The sequence below is a fragment of the Peromyscus californicus genome, unplaced genomic scaffold, assembly GCF_007827085.1.
Source record: "Peromyscus californicus insignis strain IS unplaced genomic scaffold, ASM782708v3 Scaffold_14__1_contigs__length_90479793_seg_2, whole genome shotgun sequence".
In the NCBI taxonomy this organism is placed as follows: Eukaryota; Metazoa; Chordata; class Mammalia; order Rodentia; family Cricetidae; genus Peromyscus; species Peromyscus californicus.
This window is the reverse complement of record NW_026294436.1, coordinates 37,055,186-37,070,530: the sequence shown is the minus strand read 5'-3', so window position 1 is coordinate 37,070,530 and position 15,345 is coordinate 37,055,186. Positions and strand designations below refer to the sequence as shown.

Below are 15,345 nucleotides of genomic sequence, written 5' to 3'. Positions count from 1 at the left end.
CCCTGTCATTTCCTGAGAGCCAAGGTTGGCTGATGAAAATGTGCTCAACGAGGCAGGAAGAAGTCGCAGCCTTTGTTCTAAACGGGTCCCTGTTGACCGAATGAAGACAACATTGTGTTCGGACAGCAGCTTTCCCTGCAGTCATCCACTAAAGAAGGGAGCTGCAAACTTGCTCCACACTTTTAATTGTGCATGCACTGGCTGGAATAACATGACTGCTTATGAAAAGTACCATTAAGAAACCAGGACCCTGCTAGGCAAACAATAGAAAGATAAATTAGCACCCAATACTATGAAACAATCTGACAATTGTGGGCTAAGCAGCATTAAGGGGACACTGAAAGTTTTCCGAGTGCTTTGTGGGAATGTTCCCAAATCTATCCTAAAATTTTGTGCTCATCAGTGCACATGTTCCCTTGGATCTGAGCAGTCCTCCACACGTCCACTCATAACGCCCCCACCCTTTCTTCTCTGCTCCCAGACCCCGACTTGGGGTATCTCTGCTGCTCAGACTCACTTAACCAGGAGTCTTCTCAGGGTCACAGCTCGGCTGCAACAGCAGCCTGCAGACTAAGGTCTGCTAAAAGGCGAGGGCATCGCTGACTAAGGTCTGCTAAAAGGCGAGGGCATCGCTGGGAACGGCAGCAGGCAGCAGAGCACACGACCACGCGAGACATCTGCTCTGTGAAGTTGCAATAATATTTACCCAAAACAACTGACCTCCTCCTTCTCATAAAAATTAAAATTACATTGGGAGTTAAGGAAGTTCTCTCTGAGCTCACGGGTCAGCCACAAGCCAGTGGAAATCCTCACCAGCTCACTGGACTTGGCCTTTCTCCAGGGCTCCATTATGGCTCCATTATGGCAGGGTGGAACACGTTGGACTGAGCAACAAGCAGGCTGCTCTCCTGGGCCCCTGGGCTCCTGGGAAAGGAGCTGCTAGGCCTGAGGGGCTGCAGTGTGGATCTACCTCAAGTGATGAAGATAACAGAGACAGGCCTTGAGAATTCACTGATGGACAGTGTTTGCCTTTCTTAACCACTCTCTGTGGCCAACTAGAGATGAATTGCCTTTTTGTTTAAAGGAAATTATAAGAAACTTGACATAGGTAAACATCGTGGAAATCAGCAGATTCAACAATTCGATTCAATGGGTAACTAGTGGTGCCCAGGCCCCCTCCTGGGTAGGTTCTTGTTTGGAACCAATGCCCTAGAGTCATCCAGTGAGACCTGAGGAGACAGAGCTAAGAGGTGTAGAGACCAAAGCAAAACTGAACAGGAAATGCCACCATGACTGAAAAGCCTTAAACTCAAGAGTCACAGTTATCCTGATTTGTCCTTCTGCAGAGACTGGATTGATTTTGAGCGTGAGTGTGAACAGAGTTGAGAAGACACAAATGTCGTACACAAAGGCCAAAGAAAACCAACATTCCATTTGGGTGGGCTTGCAGTTTTCTGGTCTTTCCCACACAATGTTCCAAGAAATTCGCTTCTATTTTACAATTCAGGGACTTGAAAAGAAAATATGTCTGGGAAGAAAAGAAAGAGGGGAAGAGAAGCGATAGGGTGGTGAGCGGGTGGGGGCTGGGAGCAGCCTGAAGCTGGGAGAGCCTGTGGTCCCGAGGCCCAGCCAACCTCATCCCAACATCATCTTCCTCAGGATGCCTGCTCCACCCTGACACCACTTTGTCTCTCTCCTGCCCACTCAGGGTCACCTGACCCGGCCAGCTCTCCATAAGCAAAGTCCTAGGCTTTTGGAGGGAAAGTAGCTAATCTAATAAATACAATAGTGAAGGTTCTCTGACCTCCCCATCAAATAGGACATAATGAGTTTATACCATAAGGAACCTGAAAATATAATTTTCATAATTTTGTATTTTAAAAAGGAGAGAAGGTGGTCGGAAATTTTAACTGCTGGGACATGGAGACTAAAACTTCATCACACATATAAGAAGCCAAACATGTCATCAGATTAATCAAAACGAATAAACCAAGCAGGGCATGGTGGTGTAGGCCTCCAATCTATGACTAAGGAAGCTGAGGAGGGATTTAGGCAAGAGTTTGAGGTCATCCTGAGCTACATGCTGAGCACCCTGTCCCCCAAAGCAATAACAACAAACCCCAAGCCACCCACAGAAGGCCACACCACTGTGTCCTCAAACAACCAGGGGGCACACACTGAAAGGCTACCATACTTCCTTTCAGACCAAAAGCTGCGAGGAAGGGTGAATCCGAGAAAGGATGATGCCCCTACCAAAGGCAGGCCCCATGTCTGACTGGCCCCTGTGTTACTGAAAGATTGTAGGTGAGCGTATCTATTTAGAGGACGAGGACCACACTCCAGATCATTTGAACTAAGACCAGTCTAGAAGGAATGGGCCAGACCTCCGCTGTGGACAGTTTTCTGGTCACAGAGTCAGGCCGCTCTGTGGGAAGCACGAGTCAGTCTCACCTCCCCAGCTGATTAAAGGCAAATGATCAATGCACCTTGTGCCTGCAGCTACTCGACATTTTTGCAGATAGCTTTCTCTCATGATTTCAGTTGGCAGTGCTTGTAGCTCATATTGACAAATAGAAAATACGTTGATGTTTTTACCAGCATACAAATAGTTTCACCTTAAGAGCCTGCCAGGCATGCTATTCTGAGACACTTCTCTGCCTGGACCTTTGCCTAAAATAACCATCACCATGAAGGCCTGCCATACTCATGCGAGTCATTACTACGAAGAGAACAACGTAAAAAGTGTCATTCAGCTCTCTCACACTCTCTGTAGCACTTAGCACATGTTAGCCTAGAGGATAAAGTAGACAGAAAACACAAAAACCCTGAAAGACTCAAGCCCAGAAAAGATCTATTAAATATTTGTTTTCAGTGTAAAGGAAAGTGAACTGACATACGATTAAGATTGTGAGCAGAATAAAATAAGAAGCGAGGGGCATAGCCCAGGCCCAGGCGATGATAAATACCAGCCTATCTCCATGGTTAGTGTTAGGCTCCTGGATCGGAGCAGAAGAAAGTCTTCCTTTGTCATCTGCCCACTCACCTATAACCCTGAGACCATCATCCACACAGGCAGGAACCAGTACCTCACGAGCTCTGAATTACAGGCACCCAGCACAATGCCTGAGTATAGAGTGGGCCCTCAAAGTTACGGTATGCGTAAGACTGCAAGGTCACTTAGCTATTCCGTACCTCCCAGGTCCCTCACTCAGACTTCCCACTCCCTAAGACTGTCAAGACAAAGAGACTCAGGATTTGAACATTATCAAATAGCACACACAAGCATTTTGATACAGGTCTCTCTACTAACTATCTGTTAACTGTTAAATGCGTTGTCTATTTGCTAGGCTGGTCAGTATCAAATGCTTCCACTTCTTGTACTTGGGGTTTTCTTTGGGGCATAAAGTCTTGTAAATCTTTCATCTTCTCAAAGTTTTAAATGGATGCACTTCCGCAAAGTATCAGAGACTAAGAACTGTTGGAAGTTCTACAGTGTTCTCAGGTTGGGAATACACAAATACGTGTGTGGCTGTAGTGATGTGTAAAGTAGAGCCTTTATGTCTGGCTTTAAGTGACATGTATAATAAAGACTTTGTGTCTGGCTTTGAGTGAAATGTTTCAGCAAAGCCTTCGCTATGTTTGGGTTAATAGTAGAGGCTGAGAAATTGTTTTGAGACTTGTTAAACCTTGAAGACATGTTGACTCTCTGGAGAATCTGCACTTGGTGCTACGTGAGAGCTTGCAGCTGCACCGATCTTGGTCCTAAGACATTTCTGGCAGACCTGGGGTTCTTACTTTTGATTACAGCTAGGCATGATCAAAAGGGACTGAGATGTGTGTGGGTTGTCTGCTCTCACGGGCAGCAAAAGCAAGATGACTTTGGTAGTTGGAACCTTTCCCATTCCCTATTAACCTTGTATATGTTTCAATAAGTAACTGGAGTGAGCTAGCTGGTTGTCAGTCTTTTCCAAGAAGGCTGTGTCCCCCTGCTCCTTTGGAAAATGAAGGCTTAGCATCTTGGTGAGCGTCTCTCTCTACTGCAGCACCCATGACCCATCAAACAATATGTGGATGTGTATAAACATACTCAACACAGAGAGAGGGGAAGCCTTTGACTCATACTCTTAAAACAACCAAGAGCATGTCCACTATTGTAAGCAAACATCTGGCTTTGCACATTTATTGTGGGCTACCCTGCTGAATGCCAGGTCTGCTGGTCTTCATGTTAGGTACCCAACAACTTACTAACAAGATGCTCTTAGACAACAGGGGGACATAGCTTGGGACCCACAACTTCTATTCATGCAGCTTTCTGAGGCTCACTCGTTAAATGGCCTCCTACTCCACAGATAGAGGATCCATAGCTCGGAGCCCCATATTACCTGGACTTCATCCCCAGTGATCATCTCCCAGGAGCCATAGTGACCCTTCTCCTGCCGGAAGAACTGCACAGCTTCTAAAAAGGCTTGGGCTTCAAATGTCGTCTGCTTCATGTAATCTAAAAAAAGAGAAAGAGGGGCATTGAATGAAGAGAAATGCTGTTTTGCATTTTTCTGTGGTTCTTCAAGTCCAAGGAAAAACCATTTTTTATTACAAGGCACAAAATTATGAGAACACAGAAAGCTAAGTAAGTCGTCCATTAGCTACACATCTGCAGTTGTAGATCACACTGCTTACTCACTGTCCAAGCTGATGATTCCATCACTTACTGAGCAAAGTGATCAGGACCACCACCACCTTCCCCCAACCTCTCTCTCCCTCTTTCTCCCTCCCTCGAATGCCTCAAATGCTTCCTCCAGGCACCCAGTGATTGCATGCCACCAATAACTAACCCTCGTATGACAATCCATTAGCGGTGCATCTGAACCCAAGCTAACGTCCCATTTCTCTGTGAGCTGACATCAGCCCTTTCTGTCAAAAGCACGTCTATATAGAATGCTAATTTATGTAAATGAAAGTGCTAATTGATGACACAGAGCAGGATGCTGTTTATTTAAGCACATCACCTATTTCATTGAGAACTGACAAAAATCCCAGAGGAAAGCATGGTTATCACCTCATTTGACAGACGAGGCTGACAAGGCACAGAAAGCTGAACTGACTGCCTGTGGTCATACAGAGAGTGAGCAGAGGATCCAGGTAAACCTGGGGTAGGCATCTGACTTTAAGCCTGCTTCTAATCATTACATTACATGTCCTAACTTGATGAGCTTGTCCCTTAAAAAATATGGCTTTTTTTTTTTTTTTTGGAGACAAGATTTCTCTGTGTAGCCCAGGCTGGCCTAGAACTCACAGAGATCCGCCTGCCTCTGCTTCCCAAGTGCTAGGATTAAGGGCATGTGCTACCACTGTCTGGCTAAAATATTACTTTTTAATGGTGTTATAGCTGATAAATAATATATCACCAGAAAGGAGTGACTGTTCAGTGGTAGGATTTAAGATATGGAGCTGGGACCTGGGACTGAATAACCTACCCAGAATTCCATAAGTCATACTATGTGTCTTCTTTCCCAACACATAAAACTAGCTTGTGGTTGTTTTTTTCTTTTGGTTTGTTTTGAGGTTTTTATTGTTTTTTTTGTTTGTTTGTTTTGTTTTGTTTTGTTTTTGTTTTTGTTTAGGGTTTGCTGAGAGACTCACTCTGTAGCCCAGGCACACTTAGAACTCACAATCCTGTCCCAACCTCCTGAGTGCTGGAATTACAGGCATGTGTCACCACACCAGCTAAAACTAGCTCTTGGAGGAGGAAATGTAACAGAATTGTAGAGATTTTCATGTGGGAAATGAACTTTAAAAATAATCTTGGACCAGCCAGATGGTTCAGAGGGCAAAGGTGTTTGCCACTATGGTAGTTTGAAAAAAAAATGGCCCCCCAAAGGGAGTGGCACTATTAGGAGGTGTGGCCTTGTTGGAGTAGGTATAGCCTTGATAGAGGAAGTGTGTCACTATGGAGGTGGGCTTTGAGGTCTCATATATGCTCAAACCACACCCAGTGTCTCAGAATCACTTCCTCTTGCCCAAGAGTCAAGATGTAAGAATTCTCAGTTCCCTCTCCAACACCATGTCTGCCTACATGCTGCCATACTCCCAGTCGCTGTGTCCTACCATGATGACAATGGACTAAACCTCTGACCTGTAAGGGAGCCACTACAATTAAATGTTTTTCCTTTATAAGAGTTGCCACGGTCATGGCGTCTCTTCACAGCAGTAGAAACCCAAACTAAGACAGCCATCAAGTTTGATGATCTGAGTTCAATCCCTGAGACATATACATGGTAGAAGGAAAGAACCAACTCTTACAAGTTGTCCTCTGTCCTATACCATGGCACACATACCTCCACAATCAATCAATCAATCAATGCATATAAATTCAAAAATTCTCTAACCAGGCACTTCTGGGAGTACAACTCAGTGGTGGAGAGTTTACGTAGCATGTATTAGTCCTAAATTTGATAAGTTTCATGACCACACACACACACACACACACACACACACACACACCCCTAATCAAATCATAAAGAAATCCACTCCTAGAAGGGGGAAATACAGGGTGGTTAAAGGGCAAGCTTCCACTACAAAATGGCTCACAGCTCTCTTGCTGGAAACTGTAGTCTCTATATAATCTATAATCTGCAAATATGAATGAAGGCAGCTGGCTCTCTGCTGGGAGGGGTGGCACCTTAGCGTTAGACCAGCAGAATTACTCAGTCGAGGTTAAATGGTTGTTTTGGGGACTGGGCATGACTTAAGAGACTCAGTCTGTCCTGGCAGGTGGCAGCCAACTGGCAGATTGAGGATTACCTTCTGTGAGGTTGGTAATCTAGCTTATAAAGCACCAGGCACTTACAAGAAGAAACACAGCATCTACAAGAGTTAAAGAGTCTTCCTAGTCAGGGTGCCACAAAGCCGAAGAGAGACACCTTCAAGATCACAGAAGAGGAACCAACATTTCTAACATCAACACAGAGTTTTGCTCCAAAGGGAAAATTGGAAAAATGGCCTGCCCCACAAATCAAGTTTTCAAACTGAAATATCTTCTTTCTTGTTATTTTTCTTGGCTTGGCAGCTCATTCAGTGTTTAGCCTCAGAGGATTAGAAAATGAAAATGAAGGTCGTCCTATACAATTGCCAGTGCCAGCTGCGGGGCTCTCCCCACAGTGGGACTGTGATCCCGGGCTCAGCACGCTGGGAAGGACTGGACCGAGTGAAATGGAAACTGTAATTATCATGTGGAGGCTCGAGATGACTCATGTGCTCTTATTTTTAACAGCTGTTTTCATTTCCAATCTCAGGAAACAAAGAGATGGGGAGAAAATGTGACTCTGTATTTGGATCGGGTGAGTATGGCCAGATCTGCCCGCCAAGGAACGAAGGTTTAGATTCCTCAGGGCTTTACAAGCAGCCCAGCTCCTCTTACTTCTTCCCCCAGCTGACCTCAGTAACTGTGGGAGATATTTCATAAACTGTCCACGGCCTTCTGTGTCTGTATCAGAGCAAACTAACATGTGTACCGATAAGTATATGTTAAAGGTCTTTAGGGGGGAAATGGAAGGAATTAAGCTTTGGAGACTATGATATTAGCTTTAGACAAAAGTCAAAAAAGGAATGTCATAAAGCAAGCATGCAACAGTGTGAGAATGACACCCTTACCTCAGGCAGAGAAGAAAGGGACAAGGACAAAATGGGCCACAAAAGAAGCCACAGTTGGCCAACAATGGAATCCGGGAGATAAAGAGCTCTCTCGTCATTAGGACAAAGGAAAATTTTAGCTTTCCCCTTTTTATAGTGCGAGAAAGATCTATGCTGCCTATTTGTCATTAGATTTTCAACCGATAAGCTAATTAAACAAGTTGATTTATGAAAAACTTAGAGAAGAAATCTGCCACAGAGTAAGATTCTCTGTGTCTGTTCTGGTGATCATAAGCAAAACTCCAAAAGCAATCGCCAGCTCACTAAGCAAATAGAGAATGAAGTTTGCCAAAGACAGAGCTGTGCGGCGCAGTTGTAAAACGACCTCCGTTTCTGTCGGGCTGTTTCAAGAGGCAGAGCTGAAGTCAGTACAGGTGTTTAGAGAAGGCAGACGACCAAGTTGTGTGGTCAGCTTCCTGTTGGCCTTCTCCAGGGAACACACTGCAGCTGCGCAGCTGCCCTCTGTCCCGCTCAATGAGCAAGCGAGAGTTTAGTTCCCTGGCCTCCAGCGTCAGTGGCTTGGGCTCTTCCACAAAGCTTTCCCTCTGCAGGAAGACTTATGGCAGGTAGCAAGCAGGCCAGAAACTTCCTTTTCCCACGAGCTGTAAGGCTATACAAGGGGCCAGATGTACCAAGGAGCAACTGAGGCAGCATTTGTTGAAGCCAGATGAAGAAACTGGGGGTGGAGGTCCCCCACCACTGTAGGAGCTTTCTTAGTTGAAGGTCATACAGCTGGTCAGAGTCAGAGCCACCAGCTGAAAACTCGGCTCTGGCGGGTCCTGCGTGACCTTGGCATTCACACTTAAATCGTAGACTTCGAGAAGCAGGAGTGATCTCACTGGTCCCCGACCATGAACTCTAGTGCTGAGAGCCTTCAGAATGCCAGAGCTGTGCTCTCAAACAGTTCTAGTGACGGAAAGCTCAAAATTTAATGAAATGGTTCTTTCTGCTTCTGAACTGCTCTAATTATTTTAAAATTTAAATTTGGCCGGGCGGTGGTGGCGCACGCCTTTAATCCCAGCACTCAGGAGGCAGAGCCAGGCGGATCTCTGTGAGTTCGAGGCCAGCCTGGGCTACCAAGAGAGTTCCAGGAAAGGCGCAAAGCTACACAGAGAAACCCTGTCTCGAAACACCCCCCCAAAAAAAAAATTAAATTTTTTCCGTCTTTCAAGCCATTATGTTTCCATGCACACCACCACCACCACCACCACCACCACCACCACCACCACCACCACCACCACCACCACCACCACCAAATTCCCCTCTTTCAGAGTCAATTAATTGCCATTACTCCTTTTCCATATGGCAGGGCTAAATGCCAGGCATCCACTGAGTGGACTGATTTTCCTTTGACCACTCTTTAAAGAATTTACCCCTTGGATCTTTTGAATCTGACCCTCTTTTCTCCTCGGTGAGCAACTCTAATTCATCATCCTCTTGGCTCTAGAACTCACCCCAACACATGGGATAGTCCCCTGCCCCTTTTCTGGTTTCTTCTTTAACGCAGCCACAGCATCCGGGTGACTCATACCTTTCTTGACATCCAATAAAATCCATAAATGTTTTTCATCTGAAACTTTTGCCAGCCTAAGCGTCTCCTAACTTGCACTTCCACTTTTGACGTTAGAACGGCCTTTAAAGCGTAGCCATATTAAGTGACAACTTGCTGTGATCAGCCACACTTGCCAAACCATTTAAAAATCATAATTCTGTCTCATATCCCCTTTCATCCAAGAACCAGAAAATTGGCTAAATTTGCCTTCTTTGTTTCTATCCAATTCACCGGTAAAAATGTTCCTAAAGTCCAGGGCACAGACAAACCCTGGGAAACTATAAGCGTTTTCGGAGACATGTGGGAGACACATTGCAGCCATTCATTCAACACTCAGTATCCCCAGGGCCAAAAGACGTCTAGGAAGCACGGCCCTCCTTGGTCTCTGCCTAGGTCCTCATCCATGCAGCTGCATGGAAAACTCGTATGTGAGAGAAATGATTGAGGATTTTGCAAGGGAAGCTGTGCTTTTCTAGGCCTCTTGGGGATAGTTATTCAGGGGGCCAGCCAGAGAGACATCATTTTTGTTTTTTTCCACTTGTACAGATTTATAACATGCCTGAGTTAACCGAAACCCCAAAGCTCCCAGGCCTATGGAGTCGCTATATGCTGTGTCTCCGGCCAGGCTGGGCCAGATCTGGGCTTGGAAGCTGCCTTGTTATTCTATTTTATGGATAACCTGTTAACTGATCTGCCTAGCGATTTGGGCAAGTTATGTAACAGCGTTACTCCCGGGCTGCTATGGTTCCCCTTACCACAGACACTTTAAACTAGCCTCGGTGCCCGTTCATAGTGCCCTCCTGGGCCAGCTCCTTGCCCTAGTGTTCTTCCTAGAACAAGGAAGAAAAAGTGTGCAGCCAAGATGACCAAGATCTATGGAGTCACTCCCCTGGATTAGAAACTGTCTCATAAAATCCCCACAAAGGGATTTTTTACAAAGATTAGGGCCTGAGCTTCTGAGTTAGCTCATGGACAAGCAAGGCCCGCTCACCTCCAGACACTTTTCTAACACTTTGTGATTTAACGCTTCCAAACCACTCTGAGATAATTCTGGATTCACACACCATGATGTAATGTATGTTCTATATAATATATATTTATACAAATACAAATGATACAGGAAGAGCCTTGCATGTTCTTTTCCCAGTTTCTATCCCACGAAGACACATTTTTTGATTATCATAACATGAAACGGATGTGGATGCAACCCAAACTTCTCATTCAGATTTTCATAATGCTGCATGCATTTCACGCCCCACCGTGTGTGCGCACATGTGTGTGCATGTGTATGCGTGTGTGCATGTATGTGTGTGTGTGTGTGCGCGCGCGCGCGTGAGTGAGAGAGAGAGAGAGAGAGAGAGAGAGAGAGAGAGAGAGAGAGAGAGGGAGAGAGGGAGGGAGGGAGGGAGGAAGGGAGGGGGATGAGGAGGAGAGCCCCTAAACTATACCTTTCATATAAGAAAGGAGATTGAAGAGCCAAGTTAACAGCACTCTTCTCCATCTCACAGCTCTTGTAGTCTTCCAAGTCTGTGTGTGTGTGTGAGAGAGAGAGAGAGAGAGAGAGAGAGAGAGAGAGAGAGAGAGAGAGAGAGAGATTAATGTTTGAAGTTATTTTCAAGGGGTGTTTCGTCCAAAGTTTAGAACCATGTAATTCAGAACTTTGATTCTATGGCAGGTTTATCTATCCTAGACTTCTCACTTTGAAACTGATCTAATCAAGATCTAAACAGACCACGAACAAATATTGCTAAAATTAAAGCAAAATAAACATAAATTTCCTTACTAGAATTAATAATGGTTGGTTTCCACTCTAATAAAATGGGGGTGAATGTTTTTTACTTTAAACACTATTTCTATGTGACTAACATCCTTTATTACATTATAGGGGCTAACCCCAGGGAACAAGAAGAAGATTGCTAAATTACCAGACATCCCTGAAAGACATCTTAGAAAACTGTTAGACTAAAATATAAGTCAATTACTCACATCATCTGTGTGCTAGTTAGTGGACATGGGCCCATTAGGCATAGAAGATGAACACATCAGGAATATATGTACACATTTCAGAATCCAGTGTCAGTTGATCTGGGTAAGAATACAAAACCTCAGAACTCCCTCAGAGGAGATGGAATACTTCTCAACAAATGCAGGGGAAAAAAGTATAGTGAAGAAAAATTATTTTGAGACAACTTTTAACCACACAGAAGAAAACCACATAGATGAGCCATACCCAGTCATCTCGTGAATTCTTGACTTGTCAATAAAACCCAAAAGACTCAACAGCGAAAAGGAAATGGCGGTCTTTAGAACAAGGGAAGGCAGACTGGCCTCCCTTCCTTCAGATTGGGTGATTAGAAGGCTGTTGAAGACATCCTGCGTCTAGATTTTAGCAAGGCACTTGCCAACAGCTTGCATGATTTTGATTGGCACACCCAAGATAATGCAAATGGACCAGCAAAATCAGTTAAAATAAATGACGGGTGCTTGTTAAAGAGCTGAGATTGTTGACTTCCTGGAGGGAAATCTGTCGAGCACCCTAATGCAATGTCAATTCCTTGGAAATGTATACATCTATCTAGCTATCTTATACATCAAATATCAGATCTTATTTACCTATCAACATACCATAAACTGGGGTAGGCCCTGAGGATATAAGACAAAATGGAGAAAGTTTTTAACTCCAAGGTCTCCAAACCTCTACTAGGTTACAGAATCTGAATCTAAAATAAAATATGGATAAATGAACTTAGAACTTACACCAAAACCACAAGCACAAAATTAAGTGCCACATGCCCCACACATTGTAGGTTCACAACAAAAGACTGGTAAGTCAATTCTTTTTTGTGAAATTCTAATCTTTAATTTCTTCTATGTTTGTGGCATATAATGGACAGTTGTATATATGTGCACATTTGAACATTCTACAAGCAGAGGAAATCCTATCCTCAGATGCGCACTTAAGGTAAGACAATTGTGAAGAATAAATTTTGAAGGCTGCCCCTAAGCCTGGGTTTCTGAGTATCTATGAGAGCAGTGTGAGAGGTCTAACACGGTCATCCACAAAGCGAGGGAAGCTGGGCTTCAGTCCTGTGGGAAACAGCCAAGTCATTAGTAGACTCTGAGATTTGCTCTTCCAAGTTTATCATTCTATACTATCCTCTCTTGCAGAGCACCCAAAAATATGTTGCAAATATTTTTAAATAAAGAAAGAAAAGGCAGAGTATTTCTGAATTTGACTGAAAGAATGCAGAATCTCACGGCCTTAGAGAGTGAAATCCAGAGTGAAGGAATCCTGGTGACTGTGAAGATTTGCTGTAAGAACTCTGGCCTTGCTCCATGTAGATTCAGATCCTCGAGTCAGGACGGGCAAGAGTTCACAGAGCATGGCTGACTCTAACTCAACCTAAGGAATGAATTTCTAACACCTAAACTGATCTTAAAGTCAACTGGGTCCCAGCAGGCTGTCAAGAATTCTCCAGTGGGGAAATGCTCTGTCACGGCTCAGTTACTTTGTAGAAGATTCACTCAGATCCCTTTAGTAAATCCTCTGTGGCAACACAGTCTCCCCATCATGGCAATGATCACTTCATAGCTAGTATGATCATGTCAGGTATGTCTCTGTAAGCTCTGGGAAGATTAGGGCTGCTCTCTGTATTAATCTCGGCTTCCTCAGTTCCCGGTGCAGAGGATTTATCAGATGATCAAAGAAAGAGGAAGAGAGGGATTAAAATGGTTGAATGAGTATTAGACTAAATCTCCTATAAGGTTCCTTCTAATCAGAAGTTTCAGGTTACAGACAAAACCCAAGAGATGCCAATAATGAGAGTGTCTTAATGAGTCCCTCCCTTACTGCTTTAAAGAGCCATGGAAGGAATGGAGCTCCACCTGTGCCCCCAGATGTCAGTGAGCATCAATGTACCCTAATGACTTGTACCCTAATACGTTGCTGGACACTCCACCCCCACAGGTTCTGACTTGGTGGACCCAAGATGGGGCCCAGAGTTTGCATATCTAATATGCGTCTAGGTGGAGCTCACTCATGCTGCGGCTCAGGGACACACTTAGAGAAGCGTTCTGCTGCAGCACTGGGAGTGTGATTCTCACACATTAGAAGCACCAATGGATAGAATTCCCAACAGTGGTCCAGCAGGTCTGGGACTGGAGCCAGGGTGATTCTGTTGCGGTGGTTTACAGACACATATGAGGGGGGAGGGATGAATAACAGAAGAAACAGGTATAGAAAAATCTGATGCTTGAATATTCAGGGTCTTAATGACCTTGTTCCCTCATCAGCATCAAGTTAAGAAATGTCCTTTTTGGCCAGCTGTCATCCATTTAATACAAATGAAAACTTACAAATTAGTATTTAAAATTAGTATTTAAAAAATGGTACAAGGCCGGGCGGTGGTGGCGCACGCCTTTAATCCCAGCACTCGGGAGGCAGAGGCAGGCGGATCTCTGTAAGTTCGAGGCCAGCCTGGTCTACAGAGCGAGATCCAGGAAAGGCGCAAAGCTACACAGAGAAACCCTGTCTCGAAAAACCAAAAAAAAATAAAAAAATAAAAATGGTACAAGGCTGAGATTTATCTGAGAATATATGGACAAATGGTAACCACTTGGGAAAGGTCAAAAGACACCATTTTAAACCCATGAAACTCCCCCACCACCACCTCAGAAGCAGTCACTGACTAGACATAAATCCTCAGCTATAATCCTGGTTAATTTCATTTTCCCTTTTTGTGAGTGCTGTAGATATGCGGTCACGATCCCGTATGTGACAGCAGCCTACTCTTCTCTAGGATAAATGATCTCAGTTCCCTTTGCTTTAACTTTTTTTTTTTTACAAAGCCGTAAAAAATAAAAATGGCCCATGTCCAGCCTCATCCAAACAATATGGGTGCTGTCATAGTTTCCTCTTTCTGAATTCCATGAAGCCCGCTGTGGTCTGAAGGTGAGATGCATCACAATGCTTTCCATGGGCATGAGTTCATTTATCACACTATGGGACTTGACTACCTGGACGGAGCAAAGCCAAGAGGAAAATGACAGAATCGATGGCTTTCTGTGGACACACAAAGATGGCTGCGTGAGCAGGTTTGTGGAAGTTCAAAACCGGCACTGGAGACTCGGACAGTCACTCGGGAGATGCCTCCAAACCCCAGCAAAGCGAATGAAAATGATCTCATTCCCTTTTGAAAAGGTGACTTTCAAAGTGTCTACCATCAAATGTGTTTTCAGGCAGGTGTGGTGACGCACACACTCAGGTTGCCTTTCCGCCCCAAACCACAGAAACTGAGTCATCCGCTTCTCTGTGACATTGTGGAAAGTGGTGTGGCTAACTCCCTGCAGGCAAACCTTTACCATACAACCTGGACAAAATGTAATGCATACCTGTATTTTTAAATAAACAGGGAAGATTCTCTCCTGGCCACGGACTGGTCTTTATCCATATTAGAACTTTATCTGGTTCCTGGAAATGGCTACTTACAAACTAGTATAATGTATCACAATAGCACAGGAGATGTCGGACGGAGTCTTCCCAACCAATTCTAAGACTTGTGAACCCAGGACACTGAAGTCTTAGCCACACTCATGAGAGCACACTTTTCACAAGCAGAAGCCGGCAGTGCAGTGTAATGACTGGACCAGGTTGATTTCAGAGAATGGATCACTGGCATGAATTGGCATCGCTCCATCAAATCCTAGCCCGACACACCCACAGGGCCCAGCACAGTCTTTTGACGCTATCTGGCAGTAGTCAAGCATCGTCATTACCGATGATGAATAGCGGCATCTACCTTGAACTTATCAGATTTTACAGTTTACAACAGCTCATTTGATTCCCATAGCAATCTCATGAGGCAGGCCAGCCAGACGTAATCATTCTAGGGAAAAAATGGGAAAATCTGAGAAGCAAAGAAATTTATATCCCTGCCCAGGGTCATAGCAATAAATAACTCATTCTATCAAGCCATCAAGTGAGAATAAAAATATTAGGCAGACAACGAATTTCTGGCCTGATACAGACTCAACTTCAAAATGGACCTAACCTTACTTAAAACTTGTAACCATGGTCCACCTTATCTAGGGTAATATATTTCACT

General features: G+C 44.4%; 1 protein-coding gene across 1 annotated transcript in view; it reads right to left on the bottom strand.

The window, feature by feature from the left end:
- Niban1 (niban apoptosis regulator 1) overlaps positions 1-15,345 on the bottom strand; it is a 154,009-nt gene that overhangs the window by 26,830 nt on the left and 111,834 nt on the right. Inside the window, exon 6 of the mRNA XM_052737168.1 lies at positions 4,383-4,498. Coding sequence (XP_052593128.1) covers positions 4,383-4,498 — 116 coding nt within the window. The remainder of the gene's footprint in view (positions 1-4,382; positions 4,499-15,345) is intronic.